The following is a 21,872-nucleotide window of genomic DNA, read 5'->3' on the forward strand; positions in this document are numbered from 1 at the left end:
GGTCGAGGGGAATTTAATACCGACCACGAACTACCCCAAGATTCTTGGGGTAACGTTCGACAGCATGTTCAAGTCGTCCGCGCAAGCCACAGCTATCTGCGACAAGATGAAAAGTAGGAACAAGGTCCTCAAGGCGCTAGCCGGCAGCTCTTGGGGTGCGGACAAAGAAACCTTGTTGACCTCTTATAACGCGATAGGTCTGTCTGTGGTCAACTATGCGGCTCCAGTGTGGTCTGCGAATACTAGTGCTACGCAGTGGAAGAATATCCAGACCTGCCAGAACGCTGCCCTGAGAACTGCGACAGGGTGCCTCCTCATGACACCAGTGGACCATCTACATGAGGAGGCGAAAGTCCTTCCCTTACGTCAGCATAATCATATGCTTTCGTTGCAGTACCTGCTTGGGTGTTGCCGTGAGAGCCATCCCAACCATCATATGGTGGATAACTCTCCCCCACCCAGGCGTGTCAGGAAGGACATACATGATCTAGAGAGGGAGGTCCAGCGCTACAAGAGAGAGCCTCTAGATCAAGAAGCCTATCAGGCAGGTCTGAGTGGCATTCACACCGATGCAGTCGCGGATGCTATTAGCAGTTATAAAGTGAATGCCGTCCTCGGAGTCCACCCCCCATCCATTGCAGCCGAAGAACGTCAGCTGCCTAGACAAACCAGGGTAGTTTTGGCGCAATTACGTTCAGGATGGTGTAGTCGCCTCAATTCGTATTGGGCACGAATTGATGAAGATGTGCGTGACGCCTGCCCGGCGTGTGATACAGGCCCGCACAATACGCTACACCTTTTTAATTGCTCAGCCAAACCTACCCAACTCACTCCAGAGGATCTCTGGCTACAGCCCGTTAAAGTAGCCGAATTTCTAAACCTGGAGCTGGAACCAGATTAGCAGAACACAAACACACACATGTACTACTGCTACAACAACAACAACAACAGTTTTTGTCGCGAAATAAACCATAAGAGATATATAGAACATGATATTGAAAATAAATTTTGACCATTCACTCAGTTTTCGCGGTTTTAAATTATTTATTCAAAATCAATGCAACAAGTTGTTTGCTTTTTTATTGTTTTGATACTAATTCTGACATTACAAGCCAAACAGGTAGACCTCTATACTTGCAACTTTTTCAAACTTGACCTACCTTCTCTTCATTGTACCATGCATGCTACCTCCTGTGGCGTATAATTTTCCACATAGGTTTTCCTTTTCCTATAGCCCCCATTTTCATTTGGCAAATATTTAAAAATGAGCTCGTGCAAGAACTTACACCGCAACAGAAAGAGAATAGACTCAAAAGAGCTAAAGAGTTGCTTGGCCGAAAGTGGAGAACTGCCGAATTTGGTTTTCTCCGATGAGAAAACATTCATTGTCCAGCAGTTTGAAAACAAACAAAATGATCGTGTTTACCTGCCAAAGAGGTCAGCTGAAAATGTGCACCTTCGTGTGGCCACCACAACTCAAGCGCCGGCCATGGTGATAGTGTGGGCCGCCTTAACAGCCGATGCTCGTCCTCCGCTCGTATTAATCGACCTTGGCATCAGAATAAATGTCAAATAATAGCGCGAAAATATTCTGGAAGGTGTATTAAAGCCTTGGGCACGCAAACATTTTGGCCGCAGATCTTGAACATTCCAACAGGACAACAGTACCGTAGCACTCAGCACGCACCACCCAAGGATGGTTACAAAATCAGGTTCCTCGCTTTTTTTTCCAGCCACCAAAATCTCCGGATACCAATCCGTTGGACTATTGTGTCTGGAGTATTTTGGAACGTAAGCTTGGCACTAAAAAATACCAAAGTGTCGATCACCTCAAGCAAGCGCTTCGCCAGGAATGGGCTAAAATACCGCAGAGCAACATTCGGGCAGCGTGTAACGGTTTCATTGGCCGTTTGAAGCCCATAGTTAGTGTCAATGGTGAACAATTCGAACAAATCTAAACTTATTCTAAAATTTGATGCTATTTCCGACATTTTTTGCTTTCATTCGATAAAATTAAAAAAAAAAATGTAAAAATTGTGGCGTTTGACTTTGTTGCAGTTGTTCTATCTCTCCCTGTATATCCTGTAGCAGTACACTGTCTACATAGTTCCACGTTTTCCTATAGCCCCTATATAAAGGTACCTTCCAGTATTCGGTATTTTAACGATTTGTACCACATTTTCTAACGTCATTACTTGAAATTCAGTGTTTGGATTCCGTAATGGGTTCTTCTGTCCTCCCGATATTCGGTATTTTGATGATAGCCAACTTAGCCAACGTTTTTACAGAATTGTTTGTTTGTGAATGTTCCTAATAACAGAAAAAACTCCCGTTTCTTTACTTTTTAGTTCTACTTTTATAATCTGCTTTATTTTCCCCTAATTACTAACGTGGACAATTTGATCCCCTGGCGTGGACAATATTTATCGAATACAGTGAATTATCCGTTAACGTAGACTTTTTTATCCATCAACGTGTATCCACCAATATGGGTTATTTTTTATCTGAAATTTCTTTATCCATCCCCTAACGTGGATAATTTTATTCACCAACGTAAATACTGTTTTCCACTAATGTAGCGATCTTCCACAAGCCAAAATTTTCAAATTTGCTTAATAAACATAAAAAAATTCAAAAGCTTTTTTTTTATAATTATATTTATATTTTTATTCAGAAAATTTCTTACATTTAATACAAAATATTTAATATTAGACTAACAAAAAAAATACATTTCCATTTTCTCAAAAGATCGTAGATTTTATTTATGACGAAAATTACCCACAATTGGACCATTTCTTAACTATTATAAAGGAATCAATGGTTGGTTCACAAACAAACAATTATTAAGTATTAAAATAAAAAAATAAAAATAATATTATTTTCATAATGAAATATTTATAAAAAAAAGTATACGGACAAAGAAAATTACAGTGATTATAACTCTAAATTGCTGGTGTCGGGCCTACTGTAGTATTTGTTGTTCCCGGTGAGCCGTTAGTCTGTGTGGATTTCTTAAAGTTCTGGGGTTTGCGTGGTGCCAAGCGAACACGGAATCCTTCTTCGCGTTTTAAAATTATATCAGCTTGCAACCGGAAATCTTCTTCAGTTAAATCAGAATAGACGCGATAGTTTCGTAGAATCGTGGAGAGGAGGATTTTCAATTTCAACATGGCATATTTGCGACCTAAAAAACAGACGAAACAATTTTAAAAAATATAATTAAAAATATTAACCAAAAATAAATAAATATTAAAAATAATTATAAAGAAAACTGTGTAAAAATGAATTTAATAAAAATTCAAACAACACTCACCCACACAACTCCTTGGACCAGCTGAGAACGGCACGAAGGCATAGTAATGACGATTGGCTTGACGTTCAGGCAAAAAGTTATCAGGATCAAAAATATTCGGATTCTTGTAGACCAAAGGATTGCGATGTAGTTTAATGGTAGCCACTGTGATGGTGGCTCCCCGGGGTATGACATAACCGTTGGAGGCCAATTTTAAATCCTCTTGCAGTTCCCGAGCTATCAACGGTACCGGTGGATACATTCTCAGCGTTTCCATTAAACATCTTTCCAAATACTTCATTTCCAATGTATCTTGGAATGTACAATTTCTATCGGAGCCTTGGAAAATTTCATCCAACTCTTCGATAACACGATCCTGGATACCCTGATGTATACCCATCAAAGAGAGGAAAAACGAAGATCCAGCAGCGGTTGTATCATGCCCTTCAAACATAATTGTATCGACTTGTTCTTTAATTTCCGTGTCCGTAATGGTGGCACCATTTTGTGCACTCTCCAAGAGCAAGTCCAAAAAGGCCAAACGTTTCTTTTCGCCCACATTGTTGTCATCAACATCCAAATCATCTTTCAAACCTTCTGCCTGGCCAAAGGACAGTCCCTCCACGGTTGTGACTTTTTCGTTTTTCTCATCACTGCCTCCCACGTTGCCATTGGAGTTTAGACTTTCCGTTATTAATTCACCATTTTCAGTCCATTCATATTTGGCCAGTGAGCCGCGAGTGCCTCTTTTGAATGCTTCCTTCTTATATTTGATTACCTTCTTTGTAAGGCCATGGATAATATCCAAAAGTTTTCCTTGTTCCCTATAGTATTTGGTTAGGGAAAATAAAAATTCACTTCTCAGAAAGAGGCTACGATGTCTCAGATGAAGAATATCACACATTTTCATAACTGCCAGAGCATATTCATAACCTGATTTGTCCTGAGTCTTTCTCGACACTCCCATTGCCGTTTCTGGGAAATAAAAACAAAAATTGGAATTTGTATAAAATAAGAAAAGTAATAATAATAAAAATAAGATGGGATAGATATATTCATGGTACATTATGGAGGTAAATTAGGTTCGTAAAACTACTGAAATACAGACGTGAGGCTATTACCGTCAGATTTATTCAAAATTAGATGCAAGAACTTGTCTCCTTTTATTTAATAGTTCTCCTAATTTTTAAAATAAATTAAAAACGCTATAGATGAATTAAATGTCCGGATTTTCTTTTTTAAATGTTATCCAAGCTGTTTAATATTTCAATTCAAAGACAAAAATTTTCAAATTTTCAAATCGTGTCGAGCAATGAACTTTTCTTCCAATCATTGATTTTGATTTTTTCCTCATTTTTTCAAAACAACAAAGGCGAGAACACAAGTCGCTTTTTTGAATGGCTTAAGTCATCGTCTGGCTTCTGCGAAGACTTCAAGCCGCTGACGTACCCACACTTTAAATATAAGCACAAAATAGGCAAAAGTTGGTCACACTCGAAAAAAAAAAAAATAAATAAAATTTAGTCAGTCTACCAAATTTGTTTAATGTACTATGTCCCCAATAAATCATTACTTCCTTAATGCTTTCTAACATTCCGTTTACATTGTATATAATTTAGAAAGTTCAAGGGATCTAAAATATTAATTACACTACCAATACCTCCATCCTTATCAATAAGTTGAACTCAAAAAAGTATAAAATACCCTCTTTCATTAGGAAGAGTACATGCACACATATTTATATTTGTAATTGTTAATTTTTTCTTTTTTCCAAATTCCAGAAAACACAAATGGTGATTTTCCAGACAAAAAGAAAAATCAATAGTCTTGCATCACTGCAGACAGTATCATTTGGGCATGTCATTGCAATGGACTTTGTTCCCCCCACCTGTAAGTTATATATTTTCTTGTAACAGGAAAAAATTTTCAGGTTTTCTTCATGTTTTCTGGTTTTATTTTAGTTTTATAACATATGAAAAGGATGACTAATGGTAACATGTTGTTAGCGTTTGGATATTATTAAATATGGAAAGATTCACTCTTGCAATCGTAATGAATAAAAAAAAAATGATGTGAAGCTTTTGGACATTACACCTGCAATTTCCGGTAATCAGTAAGTACGCATTTAAAACGACCATTATTCTACAACTTTGTATTGAAATGAATCCTATGTTTTTAGTTCCTTTTGAAATTCCAAAAATATTTAGTTGTTATAAAATAGTAAACAAATTCTCGTATTCGATACTGAACAAATTTCGATCGAAAAAAATCTTAAAATGTGAAAGTAATCTTAATTAAATTATAAATTTGGATAGAAACTAATAGATTTTGGTACATTATTATAAGGAAGAGCCAAAAATACAAGAATTTTGAACAAAACCGTATAGATTCAAGAAAATGACGAGTCGCTTTTTTACTGCTACCAAAGTAAGCAATTTGTGAAGTAAAAAAGGAGGAATTACATAGCAAAACATCTTATCCCATTTGACACTTAGCTTGATTTACTGCTACCTTCTATCAATTGTATCATGCTGCTAGATATAGAATGAGAAATTTAGACACAAAATTTTCATTTATCTTTTGATTGCAATTTTTTCTATATCGAATGTGAAAATTTGGCCCCAAGTTTAATCGCATTATTGTTGTTTTTATAAGAACAACATTTATTTAGTAATGGAAAAAATGGCTATGTTTATTATGGAATAAGATTTCGAAGAAAGTCACCAATCCTCGTATGTTTACTTGGTTTTTGTCTGGAATATCTCCAGATATTTTATCTCACCGGGAGTTTTCAAAACACATTTAAAACATCGCCAGCTCAATAGAAATGAAACCAAAGAAACTAAGAATACTTAAATTACTACATAGCCCCACATAACCGTACCTTTCTATATTCTACATGCATATTTTTATAGGATCAGTTTAGAATTTGGTATTTATAGCTCGTTATGGTTTCTAGCACCGGTTTCTTCCGATATTCGGTATTTTGATGATTTCAGTTTAAAGTCGGAACTTAAAGATTATAATAAGTTCTACCTCCTGTGTCCGAAAATGGTATATTTAGGATTACGTTTTACCTTACCATCCTATATCACGGTACCTGCGGACACTTAATATTTTGTTCATTTTAGCCACATTTTCAAGGAAATTAAAACACAAGCTCCTGTAGCTGAATACTGTACATTTAGGTTCACGTTATGGTATTTCCCCCACATAAAGATATCGCCCACTTTATTTGTATACCGATATTCTGTAAGTAACTCCTCGAAATACTTATATCAGATCCGACAAAGATTATATATTGTTGACCAGCGTAAAATTCCAAGTCGATTTAGCGTTGCCCTTCACTCTGTCTGTCGTAATCACGCAATTCTTTTCAACAAATTGAGATAGAAGTCTAAAATTTTGCACACATGTGTATTATGCAAGTGGACAGGTTAAGTTCGTAAATGAATCATGTTCATGTCATGTCCACGTTTTCGTATGACCCAATACAACGGTACGTCTCAATATTCGATATTTTGATGCTTTTATAGACCGGAAATGTTTCGAATTTCGTATTGGAAGATCGTAATGGATGCTTCACCCAATGACAAAAATACGTCTTCGTACACTCGTACACATATACCGAATATAGAATACTGAAAAAGGGAGGATCCATTCCTTTTTCGGTATTCTGATGATATTAATGAAATTTTTCAACGGAATTGTTTTAAATTTCGCATTTGAAGGTCCTAATGGGTACTACAATCTATGACAAAAAATTGCTTATGGGTCTTCGAATAGACCCTAAATAACGGTACCACCCAATATTCGAAATTAATACCCTCACCTTGGAAAGGAGGGTATATTAACTTTGTCATTCCGTTTGTAACATCCTTAAATATTCGTCTTAGACCCCATAAAGTATATATATTCATAATCAGCATAAAATTCTAAGTCGATTTAACGTCTGTGGTTCCATCTGTCTGTCTGTTGAAATCACGATACAGCTCACATTATTTGACGTAGAGCTATTTGCATTGTGTCTAGGATGGTTAGTATTGAAAATGAGATATACCGGTCCACGTTCTGGTATAGTCCCCATATAACGGTACCTCCCGATATTCGGTATTTTGATGATTTATGCCACATTTTTTCACGGATTTGTCTGGAAATTGGTATTTGTTGGTCATAACGGGTCCCTGAGCGTGTGGCAAAACATTGCATGTATAGGTCCACGTTGTGGTATAGCCCCCATATAAATGTACCTCCCGATATTCGGTATTTTAGTTTTTTTGCCACATTTTTTCACGAATTTGTCTAAAAATTGGTATTTGTGGGTCATAATGGTTTCCAGATCCGGTGGCGAAACATTGCATGTATGGGTCCATGATTTGGTATAGCCCCCATATAACGGTACCTCCCGATATTCGGTAATTTGATGATTTTTGCAACCTTTTTTCACGGATTTGTCTGAAAATTGGTATTTGTTGGTCATAATGGGTTCCAGCTCCGGTGGCGAAACATTGCATGCATGGGTCCATGATTTGATATAGCCCCCATATAACGGTACATCCCGATATTCGGTATTTTTATGGTTTTTGCCACATTTTTTCACTGATTTGTCTAAAAATTGGTATTTGTGGGTCATAATGGGTCCTAGTTCGTGTAGCGAAACATTGTAATTATAGTTCCACGTTTTGGTATAGCCCCCATATAACGGTACCTCCCGATATTCGGTAATTTCATGGTTTTTGCCACATTTCTTCTAATGTTTCTTTTACCCTAAGGTGAAGGGTATTAAAAGTTTGGCCCGGCCGAACTTAATGTTTTTTACTTGTTTTATGATATTATAGATATTATAGACCGGCATTGTTTTAAATTTCGTATTTAAAGTTCGCATGACAAAATATTTCTTATGCAGGCCCACGTCTTGGTATAGACACCATATAACAATACCTCCCGATATTCGGTATTTTAATGATTTTAGCGACGCTATTCACCGGAATTGTTTCAAATTTCATATTCAAGTTCGTAATGGATGCTTCGACCTATGACAGATAATTGTCTTCCTATATTCCACATATAACGGTAACTCCCTTTTTTCGACATTTTGTTGATATTAGCGACATTGTTCAACGGAATTGTCCTCCTCGTCTTCATACAGCTCCCCTATACTGTTTTTCATTTAAACCGTATTTTTCGATGACACTTTTGACGTTCGCATTTTAAACCCTAAACTTAGGTATATTTTCGTGGTAATTTGTTATAATTTTTAACGATTTCGAACCCGAGAAAAGCCACAAGGGGCGTTATATAAAATATTATAAATTCAGCTTCGTATAGATCGTTGGAGACAGTGACATGGTATGCATGCTCTGGTTTTCAATAACTTTTGAGTTTTCAAAATTCTTTGTAGTAAACAAAACTTAAAGACTGAATGTATTTTAAGTTTAAAAGTACAGTGAATGAAATAAAATATTTTTAGTTCAAACAAACCTAAGTTTGTTTGTAATATCAATTAACCCAATTGCTTAGCTGTAATAGCTTTGTTTGGGTCATGTCCAACCTCATCGATTTATTGTGTGTGCAAAATCAAATTGCCAACAATTTGCATATGATTGCCTATACAGTTGTAAAGACAATGTTTATTTTTGCAAACAATGCTGGTCATAAATATGACAATAATTGTCTAAATGTCCAATGTTCGATAACATTGCTTGGATAGTAGCCAATGCGTTTGAAAACATAAATAATTCACAATTTAGTGAAATGTTGCCAAAATCGATTGGACAATGTCATTAACATATATTTTTCTATTGATAATGAGGTAATAAAAGAAATGTTCAAGTGTTTTAAATCGTTGATTGACAAATAGGGTCAAATGTAAATTGTACAATGAATTTTAAAATATTACAAATGGGGAAGTGAAAATATTTAACAATAACGGTTTCCAGGGACAGTCAGAGTCAAGTGAATAAATAAATAATAAAACGAGTGAGCATCAGAACATTGAAGGAACACCAACTGGTGTTGGGATGATGTTTTTGAAATCTGTGAATCTCTTATAGAAGAAATGAGAATCTTCATCCAGAGCATCAGTTGATATTTAAATAGAACATAAGTTGTTCTTCAGACCTATGACTTTTTTTAAAAATGTTTTTTTCTGAAATTTTCTTGCTCTTCTCATCAACGATTTGTGGGTCTTATCGAATTCCTATTGATCTATCAGTTCTATGATCATAACATCTATTCATATTTTTATAGACTTTATATTGATCTTTTATTAGAAGATTTATTAAACTTCATATAGAAGATATGTTGACATCCTTATAGGATATGAGTTGGTGATCTTTTGGGATCTGAATTTATAGAAATCTGTGGATATTCGGAATTTTTTTAGAATATCAGTTAATCCTCTTTTTATAGCTACAATTTTTAAATATTCTGAATCAAATCAGATCCATGACTCCTCAAAAAATGTTTTTTTAGAAGATTTGTTGATCTTTCTATCTTTCTTTCTTGATCTTATTTCTATTAATTTAATAGAAGAGTTGTGGATCTGTATAAAATTCTATAAACATCCATATCCTTATAGAATTTAAATTGTTTTTTTAGAACATTTTTTAAAAGATCTGTTTATCTTGTTATAGAGGATCTGTTGATAATCTTACAAAATATTGGGCATTCTTTTAGGATCTCACTTCTTATAAAATGTATTTCAATATTGTTTCATAATATGTATAAAGAAGATCTTTTAATTTTCTTATACCTCTTTTATAGATGCAAGTTTTCAATACTTCGAATCAATTGGCCGAAAAACTTTTCCATTGTCATTATAACACTATTGACCCATAATCACTGGCAGAAACGCCTCCTCCTGTTGTCCATTCACACTTTTACTATTTCGTCAGCTATTGTGTGGCTTTATTATGGATTAATGCCACCTAACAGTGCAATACAACACATCCAACATCCATCGGACCAACCAGCCAGCTGACTACTTAACAACCAACAATTGTTCGTGTCCATTGCATAACTCGAAAGTCTGGATAGACGACGTTGTTAGAGTATCTTTTTGTTTTGCTAAAATAACTTTGGCGAAATGCAACTAAGCCAACAGCCATTAATTCTTTTGCCAGTTTCTCAACATCTTTCTTGGCATTTTTCTTTGGACCATCCCCACCACTACCACCGGCAACAGCATTCATTCATCTCAAATCTGTGGAGGTTTTAGCCTCTGTGAAAAGTGCCAGTGTTTCTCAACGGAGGACGTCAGCGACGTCATTACAAAAAGTGCAAACGCTTTTGCCGGTGTTGTGTTTAAAAATTTTCTTTTCATTTGAAAGCAATTCGCAATGCAGCTAACCACAGTTTGACTTACTTCAACTTGGTCGCGTGAATGGCCAAATGGCTGAGTAAATGTTGGGCTTTACGGTTGCATTATTTCTGGTTTGTTTTCATGCATTTTTCTCCACATCGCTATCATCAATCGTCACAGTCATCCACGAGGAGGGTGAATGTAGCCAGTTGTTTGATTAGTTTTTACTGCACTTAGAAAAATAAATGATATTTTTTTTTGCTTTCATCGGGTCATTTGTTGAAATTAGTATTTGGCCATTTATAACGGTTAAAGTCCGTTTTTTTTAACCAGAAATCATCTTCCTCGAAATATTTTGGTTTTTGCATCTATCAACAACCACTTTTTTTTTGTGTGTAGCCACCACAATAAATATGCTTTTAGGCCAAAGAAATGAAAAGCCATTCGCAGTCATGCAACTAGCCATGCAATTGGGACACCAGGTTAAGCAAATACTGTAGACACACACACACACACACACATAAATGCACGATTTGCTATTACATAATAGAGATACGTTTGTTTATTTAATATAAATTTGATAGCGACTGGTTTTGAAATTTGTCAAAAATCATTTGCTGAAGGCGGGGAGGATATTTTAAGATTCATTTTAACTTGAAAGTTATTTTTTATTCGTCAGTGGTTAGGGGAGAAAGATGTTTTAATTTCCCTTGTAACTAATTGATCAATGTGGAAATGTCCGTCCTTTGGTTGAATTCAAAAGAATAGAGGTAGGCAATTTACATTAAATTAGGGTGTTGTTTCTGTGTTGGACGGAATATACTATTTATTATTATTATTTATACTATATAAATTCGTCATTCAGTTTGTATTCCATCAAAAAACTAAATTTAGAACCAACAGAGTATATACAGGGTGAGATGAAAAAACTGTAAAAAAGACATAATATTAATTTTTTTTTAAATTTATTGAATGAAAGCAAAAGATGTCGGAAATAGCATCAAATTTTAGAATAAGTTTAGATTTGTTCGAATTGGTCATCTTTGGCACGAATTATGGCCTTCAAACGGCCGATGAAACCGTCATACGCTGCCCGAATGTTGCTCTGCGGTATTTTGGCTCATTCCTGGCGAAGCGCTTGCTTGAGGTGATCGACACTTTGGTGTTTTTTAGTGCCAAGCTTGCTTTCTAAAATACTCCAGACATAATAGTCCAACGGTTTGGTATCCGGAGATTTTGGTGATCATTGTGGTGGCGCGTGCTAAATGCGATGGTGCTGAGTCCTGTTGGAATGTCCAAGGTCTGCGGCCAAAATGTTTGCGTGCCCAAGGCTTTAATACACCCTCCAGAATAGGCATTTTTTCTGATGCCACAGTCGATTAATACGAGCGGATATCGACAATCGGCTGTTATGGCTGCCCACACCTTCAAAATGGCCGGCGCTTGAGTTCTGGTGGCCAACCGAAGGTGCACATTTTCAGCTGACCTCTTTGGCAAGTAAACACGGTCATTTTATTGTTTGTATACAAACTGCTGGACAACGAATGTTTTCTCATCGGAGAAAACCAAATTCGGCATTTCACCACTTTCGGCCAAGCGAAGCAACTCTTAAGCTCTTTTGAGTCTATTTTCTTTCTGTTGCGGTGTAAGTTCTTCCACTTTTTGGAATTTCAATGGCTTTACTCCGAGCTTATTTTTCAATATTTGTCGAATTGAATATTGCAATATGTTCAGCTCACGAGTCATTTTTCGGCCACTGCGACGTGGGTTTCGATCTAGTCGCTTCATTACTTTTCGAACCATTTATGCTGATGTTGCTGTATTCTTCCGTCCACTTTCTTGACGTCGGGCTACCCTACTAGAATCACGGTAACGAGCGATGATACGAGACACGAAAGATTAATTCACATTTAAATTCTGGTGTGCTCTAACGATAGCCACTTGTGGTTTTCCAACCAAATATAAAGAAATAACACTACCACGCTTGAATTCCATCACGAATAACTTTTTTTCTGGGAAATTCTCACCAAAGTGCTTTTGTATGCTTGTAAACAATATAATGAGCTGTCACTGGAATAATTTTAACTGCTGTCGAACGAGAGGCAGTCTGACAGCAGTCTGAAGTTGGTTGCAGTTTTTTCATCTCACCCTGTATATATTTGATCAGCGTAAAATTCTAACACGATTTAGCCGTGCCCATCCGCTGTCTGTTGTAATCACGCTAGAATCAAAACGAATTAAGATAGGAAGCTAAAATTTTGAACAGATCAGTCTTTTCATTGGAAATGCATTTTTCGACGAACTTTTTTTAAAGTTTTCCAGTTCCTTCCAAATGGTGGAGGGTATTAAAAGTTCGGCCAGGACAAACTTAGTTGCTTTTTTTGCTTGTTAATCCTGGCAAGGGGATAAGTTACCATCCTTTGGAGTTTCTTGAAATGTTCGGATTAAGATTCCTTGGATTCCTTTCATTTAAAGTATATGGTGTCTTCGGCAAAATTACTGACAGTAATATATGGACTATTTGGTTAACAACTTTAACCCTCAAGCGTGTCACCAAAAGGGTCTTTTTGGTCCTTTTTTCAACGAATTTTTAAAATTTCTTTTTTTTTAATTTCAAAAATCTCCTTAAACGGGATCTTTCCAAGTCAAAATATTCTACTAAATTATTTGTCATAAAATAAATGCATAAAAGACGTTTCTTTAATTTTTCGGATTAAGATTCCTTAGATTTAAAGTATATGGTGTCTTCGTAAAAATTACTGACAACAATATATGGATTATTTGGTTAACAACTTTAACCCTCAAGCGTGTCACCGAAAGGGTCTTTTTGGTCCTTTTTTCAACAAATTTTTCAAATTACTTTTTTTAATTTCAAAACTCTCCTTAAACGGGATCGTACCAAGTCAAAATATTCTACTAAATTATTTGTCATAAAATAAATGCATAAAATAAATAATATAATATTTTGCGATCATCCCCAATATGCTTCTATTCCGACCATAAAACTACCTCTATGCAAAATTTCGTGAGGATCGTGCCAGACGGACGGACGGACATACATAGCTATATTGACTTAGCTCGGCGAGATAGGGAGATTCAACACATAGTGTTGTAGGGTATAAAAAATAAAAATTTAAATATTTTCAATTTCTGGAGAAAGTTTCTGTAATTTTTCCAATTTTTAAAATTCTTAACTTTTTTTTTTTGCCAATATTTGCTTAAAAGATTCAAACATAACCTCACTTTACGTCATTTTTCGCTCTCTTTCTCTCTCTCGCTACACATATTATTTAAATGATCCCCGGTCATAAGAGTGTTAATATGCAAATTCGATGTACATATAATTGTCACAATAACCCATAAAATATGACTGTCTATTGTCCAACCAATATTAATAATAACGCTATTAATATTTGCCATAACCGCCATGGATGGATGGATGGCCACACACAACAATGGAAGAGGAGCTCTCTATTCACAAAAACCAACAAGAATTCCTATAAACGACAAAAATGTCGTGTGAGTAGATTTTGTCTAGTACCTTACTGCTACTTACCCAATAGAATCTCGACGGTGGCCTCACTCATGTAGTCGTGACAGTCGAACGTTTTGCCACCCTCCGACTGAAGTTTGCGGACCACATTGCGTGAATTTTCATTGAATAGATCAATGAAACTCTTCAGAACGTTCAAATGGAATGTGGGTGCAATCAACTTGCGGTGTGAACGCCATTTATGACCTGTGTTTCAATTAGAATTAGAATAAAAATTCAATTAGCTGTGGCAACAATGATAGGAATAAAAAGAAGGCAGTAGATATTTTTATCGTATTGTATTGTTATTAGAGATAGAAAAAGAAGAATGAAAGAATTTCTCTCTTTTGTGGAGACTAGTTTTCATTAGAAACGAGAAGAGAGAAAGGAATACTCTGATGATATTTTTACTCACCTGTACTAATCAAGAGACCATCACCGAGCCACGGCTTAAAGAATTTATATTCTGACGCCTTGTCAATGTACACCTGACTGCTGAGTAGTATTTCAACATCCTTTGGATCATAGATGAATACCACCAGCTTGGGCCCAATCCACATTTTGCATACATAGGGAAATTCGGAACTTTTCCGTATAACAGTCCTGAAAACCGCTGTAATAAAAATAAATGTTAACATAGTTTTTTTTAAGAAAATGAGAGGTAAAACTGTTTAACGATCTTGAATAGCTACAATACGGTTGCCGAATAAATACTAGGTAAAAAATTAATTAAAAAACAACTATTTGAAAAAAAAAGGAATACGTCACACTTTTCAATCCAATCGATATAGATTTTTTAAGTATAGCTCAAGTAATCGCCCTATAACTCACCTGGACAAAAAAATACCAGTAAAGAAAGTCTTAAAGTCGGGCGGGCCGACTTTATGATACCCTACACCACTTTGCTAATTTAGTAGAGCTCCGCATAACAATAAAAAAATTTTATGGGAGAATTCAATCACACACGCTATGATTATAATTTAAAGTTCAAAAGACTAAATATGCCGTATCATTTGTATCTTTTAAATTCGGACTTGTATTGCCCATTTGGTGCACAATTAATTTGAAATCGGATAAATATATATATGGGAGCTATATCCAAATCGGAACCGATCTTTATAAAATTTGGCAAAGATATTTCTGAGCTATATTTCATATATTTCCCAGAATATCGTTGTTACGGAGTGCATATCACGGCTGTGGGTAACAAATATAACAAATCGGATGAACAATATATATGGGAGCTATAGCTATATCTGAATCGATCTTCACCAAATTTGACATACTAGCTTCTACTTTCAATTCGGTCGTAAGTACCAAATTCCATCCCATTTAGACAAATATTACACGTTTGGTGCACAATAAAAGGTAAATCGGACGAATTTATATGTGGGAGCTACATCCAAATCTGAACCGATCTCGATAAAATTTAGCAAATGTATTATTGAGCTGTATTTGATATATTTCCCCAAATATTGTTGTTAGAGAATGCATATTACGGCTGCGGGGGGACAAAAATAACAAATCGGATGAACAATATATATGGGAGCTATACCAATATCTGAACAGATTTCGATCAAATTTGGCATACTTATTTTCAGGCCTAATTTGGTTGTATGTGCAACATTCCATACTATTCGGGCTATTATTACACGTTTAGTGGCCACTAAAAGGCAAATCGGACGAAGATATATATGAGAGCTATACCTAGATTTTGACCGATTATCTCCAATTTCAATAGGGTTCGTCCTTGGGCCAAACAAATGATTTGTGCAAAATTTCATCTGGATAGGGCAATAAATGCGAACTGTACTTTGTTTACAAAAATACATGGATATTTTGATGTTTTTAGCGACATCATTCCCTGGAATTGTTTCAAATTTGGTATTTGAAGTTCGTAATAGATACTACAGCCTAAGACAGAAAATTGTTTGTGTAGTTCCACGTCTTCATATAGCCCCAATATAACAGTACCTCCCGATATTCGGTATTTTGATGATTTTAGCGACATCATTCCCCAGAATTATTTCAAATTTGGTATTTGAAGTTCGTAATGGATACTACAGCCTAAGACAGAAAATTGTCCCCATATAACGGTACCTCCCGATAATCGGTATTTTAATGGTTTTAGCGACATTATTTACCGGTTTGTTTCAAATTTGGTATTTGAAGTTCGTAATGAATACTACAGCCTATGACAAAAAATTGTTTGTGCAGCTCCACATTTTGGTATAGCCCATATAACGGTACCTTCCTATATTCGGTATTTTGATGATTTTAGCCCCCATATAACGGCATCTTCCTATATTCGGTATTTTGATGATTTTAGCGGCATTATTCATCGGAATTATTTGAAATTTGGTATTTGAAGTTCGTAATCGATACTGCAGACTAAATCAGAAAAGTGTCTGTGCAGCTCCACATTTTGGTAAAGCCCTCCTATAATAAATAGTACCTTCCTATATTGATGATTTTATCTACATTATTCATCGAATTTTTTTCAAGTTTCGCATTTGAATATTTTAATGACTTATGACAAAAATTGCCTATGCAGGTCCACGTCGTCGTTTAGTAGACCCTAATATGATGGCTACATTTAATACTTTTAAAAATTTAACAGAATTTTTAACGGATTTTATTTTTTGTGAAAATTTGCAAAATTCGTTCCAAATGGTGGAGGATATTCAAAGTTCGGCCCGGCCGAACTTACAGCCTTTTTACTTGTTGCTAATGCTCTTTAAAATCATTGGAGTTAGATTTAAAACAAGATTTTAAAAACTATACATTTTACACCACATTTATTTCAAAGGTGTAATTTTTTTTTTAGCAAATCTTTCAAAATTCTTTGTTACGCATTGTTACAATGTGAAACATCATGATTTCATGCTTGTTATTATTTTCTTATTTCGAAACGTAAATACCATAAATAAATGACGGTTCATATTAAAAACCGGTTTTACAACGAGTGCATTGCTGTGCAAATTACCAAAATTAAATGTTTAAACTAATTTAAAAAATTAATCATGGGAATGTCCTTTATTTGATGTTTTAATAAAACATCTGCATTCCATGCCATCAATGATGGGTGAAAATAAATAATTATTATTAATTAGTTTTTTATTTATAAATATTGTTTACAATAAAATAAGCACAACAAATGTGTGTTTTAAAGCTTAGTTAAAGTTCTTTGACTGTCGTTGTCTTACAGGGCTTGCTCATAAATATAACATATGAAACACAAACAACATTAAAAATAACTAATAATTGATTGATTGTTATTAAAGTTCAGTGAACTGAAATGTTTTTTTTTTTTTTTTTTGATAATTTTTAATGTGAATACAAGAAGACATGTCTATAAAAGAGGATTTAATTCATCCAACTAAAATAGAAAAAATCTGCATAAATGACACTATCTTTAAAAACATTAACTTTTAAATGGATATACATATTTTTAATATTCTTCATTGTCTATTCATAAAAATTAGAGCAATGATTTGTTTTAAATTGGTTTGTATCAACTAAGTATAAAATGTTATATTTTCGCAGGAGGTCCAGAAGTAATTATCTTATGTTTTTGAACCTTTTTTGGTAACATGTAAAAGGAAGTGATTCCTCATGATGATCTGCATAGAATCACACTCTGAGTCCATTTATGTCCGTCCGTCCATCCACGTATTTTTGTAAACAAAGTATAAGTCTCACAAATCATTTATTTGGCCCATGGACGAATCCTATTGTAATTGGTGATAATCGGTAAACGTTTAGATATAGCTTCCATAAATATATTATATATAATATATAAACTGTACTTTAAATGTGTAATATTAGCCCAAATATGATGACATTTGGCACATGCGACCATATTGAGTTTAGAAGCCAATATGTACAATTTTGTGAAAATCGGTTCAGATATAGCTTAGCTCCCATATATATATTGTTTATCCAAATTGTTATTTTAGTCCTCCACAGCCTTAATATGCAATCCATAACAACGATATTGGGCATAAGATATCAAATACAGCTCCGAAATACCTTTGTCAAATTTGATCGTGATTGAAAACGTAACTTAATCCCGATTTAAAGTTTATTGTGCGCAAGATGCTTATTATAAGTCCGAGTTGAATGGATTTTGGCATATACGACCAAATTCAGTCGAGAACAAAGTCTGTCAAATTAGGTGAAAATCAGTGCAGATATAGGTGAAAAAACTACAACCAATTTCAGACTGCTGTCATTTCTAAGCCACTCGTCCGACAGCTGTTAAAATTATTTTAGTGACAGCTCATTATATTGTTTACAAGCGTACCAAAGCATTTTGGTGAGAATTTAAGAAAAAAAGTTATTCGTGATAGTGCGATTTCTTCATATTTGGCTGGAAAACCACAAGTGGCTATCATTAGATCACTTCAGCATTTAAATGTGAATAAATCTTTAATGTCTTTAGTATTATCGTGATACTGGTGGCGTATCCCGACATCAAGGAAGTGGACGGAAAAAAACAGCAACATCAGCAGAAATGATTTGAAAAGTAAAGAAGCGACTTGATCGAAACCGATCAATGGCTCGTGATCTGAACATATCGCAATATTTCATTCGGCAAATATTGAAAAGTGAACTCGGGGTAAAACCATTGAAATTCCAAAAAGTGCAAGAACTTACACCGCAACAGAAAGAAAATAGACTCAAAACAGCAAAAGAGTTGCTTTGCTTGGTCGAAAGAGGTGAACTGACGAATTTGGTGTTCTCCGATGAGAAAACATACGTTATCCAGCAGTTTGTAAACAAACAAAATGAACGTGTTTACTTGCCAAAGAGATCAGCTGAAAATGTGCACCTTCGGTTGGCCACCAGAACTCAAGCGCCGGCCATGGTGATGGTGTGGGCCGCCATAACAGCCGATGGTCGATCTCCGCTCGTATTAATGGACCGTGGCATCAGAATAAAGACCGAATATTATTGCGAAAATATTCTGGAGGGTGTATTAAAGCCTTGGGCACGGAGTATTTTGAAAAGCAAGGTTGGCAATAAAAAAATCCAAAGTATCGATCACCTCAAGCAAGCGCTTCGCCGGGAATGGACAAAAATACCGCAGAGCAACATTCGGACAACGTGTGGACATTCCAACAGGACTCAGCACGCGCCTCCCAAGAATGAGGTTTCATTTCCAACGCACAATGGCCACCAAAATCTCCGGATACCAATCCGTTGGACTATTGGGTCTGGAGTATTTTGAAAAGCAAGGTTGGCAATAAAAAAGTCCAAAGTATCGATCACCTCAAGCAAGCGCTTCGACGGGAATGGACAAAAATACCGCAGAGCAACATTCGGACAACGTGTGAATATTCCAACAGGACTCAGCACGCGCCTCCCAAGAATGAGGTTTCATTTCCAGCACACAATGGCCACCAAAATCTCCGGATACCAATCCGTTGGACTATTGTGTCTGGAGTATTTTGAAAAGCAAGGTTTGCAATAGAAAATACCAAAGTGTCGATCACCTCAAGAAAGCGCTTCGCCGGTAATGGACCTAAATACCGCAGAGCAACATTCGGGCAACGTGTGGCGGTTTCATTGGTCATAATTCGTGCCGAAGGTGATCCATTCGAACAAATTTTCTATCTATTTCCGACATTTTTTGCTTTCATTCGATAAAATTAAAAAAAAATGTAAAAATATAGCGTTTGATCTTGTTGCAGTTTTTTTTTATCTCACCCTGTAAAAAGCGAGCATTTGTGGAAAATATTTTTTGGGGGAAATTTTGGATATGAAAAACAAATTCAAGGAGAAAATCGTGGTTTAAAAAAATGAAACCGCTGATTTGAATTTTTTTCTGAAAATATTTCAGGTAAGAACATCATGTATATTTTAAAATCTGAAGGATAAAGGACGAAAACCATAGATTTTTTTTAGATTCGTGGATGTTCATGAAAGAAGATTGTATTTATGAAACATTTTTAATATTTCAAAATAGCAGATTTTTAAGATAAACATTAAATGTCTGACAAAAAATGTCAAATTAGTTTTTTAAAAATTTCCTATTCTTAAATTGTGGGTTTTTTATTTATCGTTTTTTTTTTTGGCCTTGCGACATATTTTGAGGGCTTTACGGATCGGACTCTGTCAAAAGATTGCGAAATTTTTATTACTTTTTGTCAAGGACATTTAGGCAAATAGTCATGTAATTTTAGAAATAGTCACTGACGACTGATGCCTTCTAATTTGTATAACTGTTGTTCTCGGATCGGAAACCCCTTTTGCAGGATTTCATTTAACTGTACATCTTTATAATGCAATGCGTGTAGAATTTTAAAATTGCGTTGTCACATAAAATATTTTTTTTTGTTTTGCGTGCCCAAGACCTTAGTACATCCTGCTGTTACTCAGTTTCCAAGAGCGATCGGAGGTTAGGGGGTTTCCAAGGAATGTTAATCACTATTATTAATAAAATTACATTATTGTGAATGATTTTCACTTTTTTTATTCAAAAATGTTGTTAACTTATTTGGTCTCTTTAATTCGTTTTTATCGATATTTTTTTAATCACCACTTAAGAATGTTTTTCAAATTATTGTTTTTTATTTTTTATAACAAATGTTTTTTGTGATTTCCACAATTATTTCGATGCGAAATGTATTTTTATGGATCCATGGTTTTAAAGTATTTTTCCCTCTAAATTATTTGAAATTTTTTAAAAATCCTTTTCGAAATCACAACTAAAAACACACACACAAAAAACATAGATCGACACCTACATGATGCTGGTCCGACGACATCAAATAAATGTCCCACAACGGGTAATCCTTTGGGTCCCGGCAGCTTCTCGGCCAGTTCGTACAGATGGCGGCGGGATAAACGCCAATAGGTAAACCATAGCGTTAGCAGCGGCAATAGCAAAAAACAAAAGACGCTTGCGGGTGATATCAGTTGAGGATCTTTGAGCACTTCCAGAGTCATTTTGTTTTACTTGGCTTTTTCGCCGTTCTAATGCGCGACAATGGCCTCGAGAACCGTTTCCGTTTTTTTTTTTTTTGGTTTCGTTATTCTTTTTGATTATTTAAATTAGATATTTTCTTTGAAATGAAAACGAAGAACGAAAAAAAAACAACAACAGCAACAACAATGAAAAATAATGAAAAGGAAACGTAATTTGTCTCTGTTTATCCACTTATTTAGTTGAGGCGGTTTTCAGTTTAGTTCATTCATTAAAGCAAGCAAGCAATTAAGTAAGATCTGTTTTTTTTTTCTTTCTTAAACCGAGCAGACAAATTTTTTGTGTGATATTTTTTCTAGTACACTTTTTCAGATTTCTTGTGTTTTGTGATGGGATGATTGTGTAGGGGTATTTGGAATTTTTTTTCGCAGCGTTTCGAAATTTTACTCCCGCAACCGTCCGTTGAGTTAGAAAAGCGCGTCCGCGTATAACTGTGAATTATGCCACAAAGTGTTGCTTACTTTTATAGCTTGCGGTTGCGGCCCAAGTTACCTAGTCCCGGGTTCGTTTTGCTTTCAGGTTGCTAATGCTGCTGCCATTCCTCACATTTACTCATTGAAAATGTGCCATACAGGCATACAACGAACAATTCGTGTGGCAATCGGGTTTTTGGAGACGCATTGTGCACAATGGGTAAAAGCAATGTAAATGGTTTGAGTGTGAGAAGGATTTTGGTATTTTTGGGATCCTGGGGAACATTGTGGAAAAAATTTAATTTATTTTCAAAACTTTGTTAAATGTGTAGCCCTGCGCG

At 35.3% G+C, this 21,872-nt stretch overlaps 1 protein-coding gene across 1 annotated transcript; it reads right to left on the reverse strand.

The window, feature by feature from the left end:
- Nucleotides 1–2,875: 2,875 nt before the first annotated feature.
- LOC101890640 (cytochrome P450 4g15) lies at nt 2,876–21,574 on the reverse strand. The gene is made up of 5 exons (XM_005177736.4): nt 20,880–21,574; nt 14,543–14,740; nt 14,152–14,334; nt 3,314–4,267; nt 2,876–3,184 (listed from the first exon to the last, which is right to left on the reverse strand). The coding sequence occupies exons 1-5, from the start codon at nt 21,079–21,081 to the stop codon at nt 2,943–2,945; spliced, it is 1,779 nt and encodes a 592-aa protein (XP_005177793.1). The 5' UTR covers nt 21,082–21,574; the 3' UTR covers nt 2,876–2,942.
- Between the last annotated feature and the right edge of the window lie 298 nt (nt 21,575–21,872).

Source organism: Musca domestica, unplaced genomic scaffold (genome assembly GCF_030504385.1).
Source record: "Musca domestica strain aabys unplaced genomic scaffold, Musca_domestica.polishedcontigs.V.1.1 2, whole genome shotgun sequence".
NCBI lineage: Eukaryota > Metazoa > Arthropoda > Insecta > Diptera > Muscidae > Musca > Musca domestica.